Source organism: Zootoca vivipara, chromosome 10 (genome assembly GCF_963506605.1).
Source record: "Zootoca vivipara chromosome 10, rZooViv1.1, whole genome shotgun sequence".
NCBI classification, from domain to species: Eukaryota; Metazoa; Chordata; class Lepidosauria; order Squamata; family Lacertidae; genus Zootoca; species Zootoca vivipara.
In genome coordinates, this window is record NC_083285.1 from 35,937,853 (window position 1) to 35,947,939 (window position 10,087).

Genomic DNA, 10,087 nt, shown 5'->3' on the forward strand with positions numbered 1-10,087 from the left:
TTTGCAGATATCTTTGTGCACTTTTTCAATAAACAGATACCTAAGGCTGCTTCTGCTGTTCATGTGCAATGATAAATGAAATGTGTTGTAGCAATGCTAGTGTTGTAGGGATGTACAGTGGTGCCTCGCTAGACGAATTTAATTCGTTCTGTGAGTCAGTTCATTTTGCGAAAAATTCGTCTAGCGAATCCCATAGGAATGCATTGAATTTTTTTTAAAAAATTTGCCCATAGGAACGCATTAATTGAATTTCAGTGCATTCCTATGGGAAACCACGATTCGCTAGACAAATTTTTCACAAAACAAATTCGTCTTACAAGGCAACCTCCGCTCGAAAAATCTCTTTGTTAAGCGAAAAATTCATCTCAACAGGGCATTCGTCTAGCGAGGCACCATCACTGGCATTCATCTTCTTATAACTCTTCCCTCAAAATTCCTCAGATGGTTTGTTAAGGTATACCTTCAAATTTCTTACAGGTGGAATTTACTGACAATTTTGCTGGTATATCATGAGGGAATAGTACAAGTAAGAAAGGACGTGTTTAAACATCACTGCTGGTGGAAAGCCATGCTCCATGCATATGGAGCTTCTGAACTGTATGATTTTACATGTTCATTTTTGTAGAGAGAGATATTTGGCCCCATTCTAACAAAATGAAGCAACATTGCAGCTGTTAATGTCTTCAATATAACACTTTCCGTGAATGAAGAGGGTGGGAAAGAGATTTCTGCTACTTATTTTTATCATTAAACATGCTATCTGGCATCTACAGCAATGCTCTCTTTTTTTAAAAAAAAAAAAGATAGCAAAATAAGCAGTTATATATTCTACTTTTGCTTAATATGTGATATGTACTACACCTGAATCTGCAGGCCCAATATGTATAGAGCGTAGAAGAATGATGCCAAAACTTTACTTGAACCCACAGCTAGATAATACATTTGAGTAGCAAAAGCATCGTCTTAATAGAGTGACATTTAAAATAATTGGGCCAGGTTGGCTGTACCAAGAGAGTATTTTTGAGAAAGAAGAAGAAGTGGTGAAACACTAAAAATTTAAAATCAAACTCCATGGGGGGACAGTATAATTGACCAGAAAACATCTGGAAGTTCTAACAAGTTTAATGCCAGCAAAACCTGTTTACTAACGCAATAATGGTACCGGTAACACTAAGCTGTCCTTAAATAACAACAGCATGAAGAAGCCGGAAGCATAACATGAGGTCAAATGGAATTGGAGGTTTGATTTCATTGCCATCCAGGCGGAGATAGCGGAGTCGTGGTAAGTTTCTCTCATAGACATGATCCCCTGGGATAGGAACTGGACATATTTGGGTTCCATTAAAACCTAAAACAAAAAAAACCAAAACAAGTGCATAAGAAAAGTGGTTGGGAGTCATCGTTCTCCCTCCCCACAAAAAACTACCAAGTAAATATTTCAAATATGATCCTGTAAGATTAGGCCTTGTTGGGAAGCCAGAGGAATATCAGTTCATCATTTGCTTCCTTCTATTTTTTTTTATCATGGAAGATGAGAAAGGTAACAGAGCAAATTAAAAGTGGCTGCTGCTTAACAGTCACCAGGTGATGAGGCTGCATGTTGCCTCTTAAAACTTGGCAGTGTCTTCTTCACCCCTTGTGAGGAGTGGTTTTCTAGTAATTTTGATTTGCCTGGGATTTGAGTTTTCTAGTGTGATTGTTCTTTGAACTAGAAGCTCTTAGTGTTTCCCATCTGTAAAATGGGTGAATTGTTTTTGGAAACAATGCCTAATTCTGTCGTGCTATGATGCATGTGTGTGTGATAATGTGACTCAATGTGTGATTTGTTGTTAGGCTCAGCAGCTTATGGTATGCACTAATTGTTTGTTTTATTCTTGTGATGCAATTGCAGTCTGGTTTGTATTAAGCTGATCTTTGTTGGCCTGGTATCATGCTTGGATCGGTTGTTTAATGGTAAGGGATCTGCCAGCACACAAAATATCTGTGTACCTTAGGTCAGGGATGGGGACCAGGGATGGGGGAAGCCTTGACCATGCCAATAGGCGTCATCACTTCCCCCTTCCAGCGGCGGCGAACAGGGGGCGGGCTCTCTCTGCTTGAACATATGTTCTCCAGAGCCAGCCCCAACCCCCATACATGTGGATAACCCCGATGCCTCTCAGAACCCCGCCTGGGGACTGGGAAGGATAACGCCCAATGCCTGAGCCAAGGTCTCCCTACATCTGAATCTTAATAAAGTTGTGGCCAATTTGAATCCCATAGCACATTGTCATGCGTCTTTATTCTGCTCAGCGGGTCACCTGGGGGTTTGGGGGACTCCGCCTGTCCACGCAAAATATCTGTGTACCTTAACCTTAGGTCAGGGATGGGGACCATTCTTCTGTTAACATGTATATTCCTTCTGCAGCAATCTATTGTGACTTGTAAATCATTATTGTGTGAATCCATCCCTTTGGCTGTTCTCACTGCTCAATCCTCCTCCTCCTCTGCCTATGGCCTTCCATAGCCACATGAAGTTAAGCTATGGGCCACAGAGTCTGCATTATTGTCTTAGGTGAGCAGAGCATTCTGTGGGCTCCACCCTCTCTCTCCAGTTAATAAGACCCATCTACATTTTACTTTGGATCTCCAACCATGTGCCAGAATTTGTTTTGTGGGAGCTGACCCTATGTTCATTGTACTTGATCCTCATCCCATTATATGTGATCACAAATATGAATGCCGAATGCCAAAAATTCAGAAATGACTGCTTCCATTTTTGAACACGCCTTGGAAGTCGAATGGCTTCCGAGGTGCATTTTTCAGGTTCCCCCATTGAACTTGCTGAGAGACCTTTGATCCTCGGTTTTCAAACATTTCAGAAGTCAAACGGACCTCCAGAATGGATTATGTTCAAAAACTGAAGTTCCACTGTAGTAGACAAAATAGGGCTTAGTCACTAACCAATGGAATTTACAATTTAGATCAAATGTACAGAACTTATATTTCTGAAATACAATAGGTTTCTCATTAAACAAGAGCTGGTCTGATTTCTTGTTTCTTTTAATAACTATACACTTTTGGACTTGTGAATGTGTGTGTGTGTGTGTGTGTGTGTGTGCGCGTGTGCACAGCACTGCAACATTTGTGCTATAAATGGGAGTGGGGGAGGGGTATTTCTGTGGAAAGACTTAAGTCTGAGATTGCTGATATGCACTTACTGTTGATCCTGTTGTTGTCAAGATAAAGGTGCTCGAGGTGAACATTGATAGATGGGATTTTGGTGAGTTCATTGTAAGATAACTGAAGGTCAAGAAGAGATGAAATGTTAAATACTTTGGATGGTAGACCTTTATCAGTTAATTTATTGTTGTTCAGTCGAAGGAAAATCAGTTTGAGCGTTGCATCAAAATAATTTTCTGGTATTGCTTCAATGGAGTTATTGTCCAAAAACAGCTGTATTACATTAGCTGGAGGGGTTGGTGGCATTTTTGTAAGTGAATTTTGAGCAATGTTGAGTTGCACAAGGCTGTTAAGTCCTTGGAAGGTGTCACTTGAGAGAGTACTGTCCAACAGCTTGTTTTGATGTAGATCTAGTGCAGTGAGGTTTCCCATATTGTTGAAGACCCCGGCAGGGATTGTAGTGATTTTGTTTCTTGCCAAACGCAGCTGCTCTAAACTCAATGGCAGTGGAGCAGGCACTTCTTCTAACTCATTATTCTCAAGAAATAAGTAGAGTAGATTTTTCAAGTTGCTGAATACACCCTTTTCAATTCCATTGCTGGTAATTTTGTTGTTGTTCAGATTTATCCATTTTAGTTGTGTGGCATTCACAAAAGATTTCCCTGTAACTGTTTCAATGAGATTGTTTTGGAGGTAGAGATACCAGATTCTTGCTGGGATGGCTGGAATATCTTTAAGTTCCTTGCTATCGCAATATAAGGCATTTGGGAAACTAGGAGGGCAGAAGCATTCTTGTGGACACTCAAAGCTGTAGAAAGACCAGTCATATGTATCATGCTGATCATACATTGGCCTGATATTACGAGTCCACACAGTATTGGTCAAGAAGACTACCAATAGTCTGGAATACAATTGTACATTCATAGTTAACCTTGGAGAAAAGGGGAAAATAGTTATAAGAAAGTATACATCTCCACAGTATCTTTTTCTGAAAGCAACAATGTGCATTCCTTTATAAGGGTGAAATACTGCCTTGCATGGTGTCACAACTTTTTTCAAGAGAAAAAAGAGGAGTCAGTTGTATCTTAAATTCAGGGGGTACTACAAGCTATGACTCTAAGAATAGTATGTTTCAATCTGGATTTCATTCCTTTTCTAGATGCGGTAAGTGTGTGCACATTCAGTTCAAGTTTAAAAGAAGCTAGAGACAGAGTCTGCTTCTCTTATTGAATTTCACTAACATTTAAAAACTTGCCCTTTTCCAAGCTAGGGAAAATATTTCACATGCAAAAATCCCACATCACCCAAAACAGAGGTGGCATACAGTGACTGACATAATTGCCTTTATTGACTGCTATCCAGTCCTACTTTGGTCCTCCATGAAGGAACTCACATGTTCTTTTGTACTCCTAGATGAGAAGGCATATGGATCTGATTCTCTAGGCCTGGTTCTCATCACACACAAGAAAAAGATCAAAGAATATTTTAACAGCTGCTTGCTGGGTATGTTCCCTAGAAGTCTAGAGAGCTTTGTTTGAAAAACCTTCTCCTCTTCTTCAATCGCTCCCCTGTGCCCCAAATTATTGGCTTTCCTCTTTAAAATGTAAATTACTTAGGAAACAAATTATCTCTAGAACTTCACTTTTATTGCTTGGCCACGTATTCAGATTTCTTTGTCCTGTTCTTTTTTAAAATTGTTCACATTAAAACTAACATTTTCCATAGCTATACATTAAAAAAACCTAACATGCAAGCCAAGTTGCTACAATGCAGTAGTAATTATACAGCAACAGTGCACCCCCATTTTTTAATGTCTGTCTTGGTTTTCTAAAAGTAAGTATATATAACATTTCAAAAGAAAGAAAGAAAATAAATAAGCTGGATACACTGGTGAGAAAGGTGGTTTTTTTGGAGGGGGCTGGTTTTTTTTTGGGGGGGGGAGTATTAAAGAAAAGCATAAGTCATAAGGATAACTAAATCAAAGGGAAAACCAATGCTTTCCATGGGTTTTGGTGGTGTTTTTTTTTAAAAAAAACGCTGTTTCTCTAAGTCATCAAGTCCAGTAGCTGAAAAGAGCTAACAGGCTCTGAAACTGCTGTCCACAAAATACTGCCTGAAGTAATAAAAGAGAAAGAAGAGCAAGTGAGAGAAACTAAATTATTTCCAGAGAATGTCATACTGGATTTAACACAATGTCTCTGACATCTTTCTCTTACAAGAAATATATACCAACATTGTTATAATGAGTAACTGAAATATTTTACCTTGTACAGGTTAGATGATGATTTCTGGTGGCTGTTGGAAATCATTTAAGTTCAAAAGTCTTTGTTTCCTTTTAACATTATTTGTAGTCTGATCTCTTGTAAATTTGTAGCATAAAACCCTAAATATGCAGCAGTAATCCCCAGACACATTACCCAAGACACCTAACATTCTGTTGTTTCTAATTTGACAATGCTTGAGAATCTAGCTTACCTCAGCTTCCTTGGATTCTCTTCTGTTCTCCCTATTGGTCACTGCGGTTAGACTGTAAGAGGTTGACTCAGGCAACACGCTGTGTTTGATGAATACAGCCTAATATATACGCATCAATGACTACAATTGTTAACCCTTAAAATAGCTATGCACCTCAGCACCTACATGCTAAAGTACAGGAAATCCTGGCTTTCACATCAAACAGATGCAGCCCTTAAGGTCATTCCCAGAGATGTTAAACTCCAATTTTAAAAGAATGAATAGACTGGGCAAAAGGAATCATTACTGCATATATAATAAAATGTTAATAAATCATTTTCATCTTAATTAGGGAACAAAGCATTAAAACTAGTGCCATCTGTTCCTGCGGAAACTTTTTATTTGATTATGATCAAAAACAGATGCAGGAATGTTTTTAAAGATATGATTCTTGATAAGGAAAAGTAAGTAAGATTATTTGCTAAGAAATTCTTTGATACTGTTAGAATAGTTTGATATAATTTGATGCTTATTTTGCTTATGTTATTTTTGAATAACTTTCCAGAAATGGAACTGACTTTCTGCCACCTGATCTAACTTTTACGTTAATTAGTTTTAAGCATTTGTTTTCTAAAGAGTTTTACAGTGAGAAGCATATGTATCCCACATGAGACTAAAAATAATAATAAAACAAAACATAAAGTGATCTCCAGATCTGAAGAATCTTTTTGCTTTGAAATTGTCTGATGCAACTTCTAAAGTGGGGTAGGGGGTAGTAATAGGTGCCTCTATGCCCATACTGATGTGGTGCCCATACTGAATGGTGCCTCTATGCCCATACTGATGTGCAGCAGCTTGCCTATAGTGGGGCAACTTGGGGCACAAGGCACAAATATCAATAGCACTAGCATGGTACTCAGCCAACCTCCACCTGCCTCTTGCTGTTCACTTGCAAGGGCACATGTTTTCCTCTACTGTTGGCCAGTAACCACATGCAGATCTTTAAGACAAAAACATTACCAATCTGACAACCTGACTACTTGTCATTTGCAAAACAATTTTTTTTTAAAAAAAGAGACTGTGATTGAAATATTGACGGCAAAATGCGTTTCTGCTTAATTAGTAGGACTTGGGGTGGAATTCAGTGTTGAGCAAGTACAAGTGTTCTGACTGTGTAAGCCTAGCAGCTTGCTACCCCTCTCTACCCACTGCATGTTATTCTGGGGGTTCTCTTAATCCCACCTGCCCCCAACCCAATTTTGATAGCGGGGGCTGGGGGGCTGGGGAGGAAACATTCTTGCTTAGGGTTTTCAGTGCTGGGGCATGTTGAGTTAATCCCTCCATTGGTATCTAAATGCTCCTGTAATGTGAAACAGTTTTGGTTCTAACTCTATGGCCTTTTGGTTTAATAAAACATATAATTACAATGTTATATAGCATTGAGTACTTCATTCCTCAAAATAGTAGTAATAAAGGAAGAATGCCAATGAAAGAAGGTGTCATAGAAACACTTTTAATGTGATCCATGGAAAGTGTGTTTAATTCTACAATCGGGAATATGCTTACTTGAATTCAATGCCTACTGTGTGATTTAATTTCCCAGGTAAGGTGTTGGGACTTGATTGTTCCCATTAGAACTTTTGTGTATCTTTAAATGGACAAGTTCCATGGATTCTAGTGAGGTTAAACTATGCCTAATCTTTATTGTATTCAATAATCTTTCTTGTATTCAATTTAATCAGAGAATCGTAGAATTGTAGAGTTGAAAGGGATCCTAAGGGTCCTCTAGTCGAACCCCCGCAGTGCAGAAATTGTTCGGGTTTTTGCTGAGTCAGTAGCATAAAACACCATCAGATTGCTTCTTCACTCAATCGAATCTAGGTCAAACTAATCTAGGTCAAACTAATAACATTTGGCAGAAAGCCAAGGTCTGCTTCTACCTTAGCAACAGCGTTTCTATTGGTTGAGGTTCAACACTGAGACTAGTTATCTGTGAAAGCCAGTTCAGTATGTGTGTGGTGAGTGTAGGAGAGAAATTGCTGTATAGGTTGAGAGAGAGACAGAGAGGAGAGGATTTATTTTGCTTTGTATATAGAAACTCTGTTTTATTTTATTTTAATAAATCCTGTAAATAGTTTATTCTGCGTCCAGACGTCTAGTCATTTCAGTTACCGCCAGAAGCTTCCGGAAAAACCTGCGCAAACTCTGCTGTGTTCAGGCTGCAGTCACACCTGACACTTAAAAACTCTAAGAGGTTATGGGAAGGACACTGGCTGGTTCCTGGCTGGCGTGTTGGCATCAGTGAGCTGGTGAAGCCGTGGACGTGTGGAATCGTTTGGACAACAGCTGCAGCGTGGAAGTGCTGGATGCTGTGTTTCCTGTTCTCTCTCGGAGGCCGTGAGTAGCTGGTTCCAGGTTCCAGGGAACATTGCTCTCAGATGGCGTCACAACCGTTTCAGATGGCGTTTGAGCGTCTGAATGACAGCAACTACTTGCTATGGTCTGAACGCATGCAGGCAGTGCTGCAAAGGGAACATCTCTGGCAGGCTGTAAATAAGCCACCTGCAAAGCCAGATGATGAAGACCTGGATAATGACCAAAGAGCAAGGCACCCATGGCAGAATGCCATCCAACCTCTACTTAGGGTTTCCGGACCCTTGATCATTTTGCTCACTCTCCTCTGCACAGGTTCCAGCTTGTCAATATCCTTCTTAAATTGTGGCACTCAGAACTGGACACAGTGCTTCAGGTGTGGCCTGACCAAAGCAGAATAGAGTGGTGCTATTACTTCCCTTGATCTGGACACTATACTTCTGTTGCTGCATTAGAATAGTATTAGGTTTTTTTGCTGGTGCACCATACTGTTGACTAATGTTGAACTTTTTTAAAAAATCAAACCCAAAATGTGATCATAATATCGTGCCTTGCATGCACTGTATAGAGAAGCATTCATATTTGCACCAAGGAATTGTGCAAGCTTTTGCAAGGATGCAGAGTAAGAGCCAGACTAAATGTGACATTAGGAACACAGGAAGTGCCATATACCAGATACCCATCTAGCTCAGTATTGCCTACACTGATTGGCAGGGGTAAAGAGAGTTTCAGACAAGAATCTTTCCCAGCCCTATATGGAGGTGCCGCAAACTGAACCTGGGGCTTTCTTCATGCAAATCCATGATCTCTTCCACTGACCTGCAACCACTCCCTAAAATGCATATTTGAATTTAACATGCATGTCTTCTTCTTCTTCTTCTTCTTCTTCTTCTTCTTCTTCTTCTTCTTCTTCTTCTTCTTTAAAAACAATGCAAATAGCTGCTAGGTGGTAGTGTGTGATCACTGTCAAAATTGTAGCATGTATGGAGGGAATTTTTTTAACCCTTGTTTTGGTCTTGAATAAAATAGCTACTCTGAAGCTTTTATTGCATTAGCATGAAATTCCCCATATGTGCTTAAAGTGACTTTCCTCCTAATAGAGATACGGTTTCAGAATAGTGATCTTCCTCATAGCTGCAGCAGGGGAGGAAACAGTTAAATTCACAGTTCACACATGTTGTGAAGCATCCTTTCAACAATGGGTGTGGTTTCACATAAAGGCAAATACACTTTTAATGTCATGTCTCGTATGACCCCTATTGGTTCATTTAACACAGGTTTGTCAATTGTCTATTTCACATACCCTCATCTTTATTAATAAGGAACACTCTAGTTTGAGCTTCTGGGCACATTCTTGAGGGAGGAGGCAGCGTTGCAGTCTAAGTGTGAAGTCACAATGGAAAAAACAATTGAAGTTTGCAGAATGCGTACAGACACCTAAGGTGTTATGTATTGTGATAGCTACACATTTTGGACAAAATACATTCATTTAGTGCAATATAAACATTACTAATAAGCAGACTATTAACAAATAGCTTATATTTTCTTTTGTAGACAAGGTTAGTTCGTATCACAGTTCACATTGATTGATTTCCTTGAGCAACCCTAGATTAGGGTCATCATGTAAGGGAAAAAAAACCCTTTTTCTGTAGAAATATGGGGTGCCTTAATAACATATGTATCAGGAACTGACTGCGACATGCAACTTCCGGCAACACATGCCCAATTGTGGCAGGATACATTTGGCTGACCCCTGTACCTTGTTAACTTGAGGGAAGGGGGGTGATGTTTATTGTAAGGGGATTTTTTTGTGTTGTTAGATTAGAAAAGCTAAATAAAAACATTTATTTGAAGGAAGCAGCAGAGCAGAATGTTCCAAGGACAACCAATCAATATGCCCAAACTTTTACAGAAGAACTCAGTCAAGGAAATAATTGGAGGTGAATGCTCCCACTTCAGATGTATTTGGAGCACTTCCAAACAAGATTAATCTGAAGTGGTTTGAACCAAAGCATGCCAGTCTGAAACTGCTTTGGAGATTTGGAAAGGTTTTCATTTTTAGGGTCCTTCCTCAGGTTGATACTTTGATGTAGCTCCC

The 10,087-nt window shown here is 39.4% G+C and overlaps 1 protein-coding gene across 2 annotated transcripts; it reads right to left on the minus strand.

Moving 5' to 3' along the window:
* Nucleotides 1-794: 794 nt before the first annotated feature.
* On the minus strand, nucleotides 795-5,870 carry KERA (keratocan). Of its 2 annotated transcripts, none has more exons than XM_035128081.2 (3): nucleotides 5,638-5,870; nucleotides 3,201-4,093; nucleotides 795-1,348 (listed from the first exon to the last, which is right to left on the minus strand). In XM_035128081.2, exons 2-3 carry the CDS (start codon nucleotides 4,084-4,086, stop codon nucleotides 1,182-1,184), a joined length of 1,053 nt encoding a protein of 350 aa, XP_034983972.1. In that variant the 5' UTR covers nucleotides 4,087-4,093; nucleotides 5,638-5,870; the 3' UTR covers nucleotides 795-1,181. The 2 variants fall into 2 exon arrangements, with proteins under 2 accessions (XP_034983972.1, XP_060135681.1); XM_060279698.1 differs by lacking the exon at nucleotides 5,638-5,870 and adding an exon at nucleotides 5,427-5,592.
* Between the last annotated feature and the right edge of the window lie 4,217 nt (nucleotides 5,871-10,087).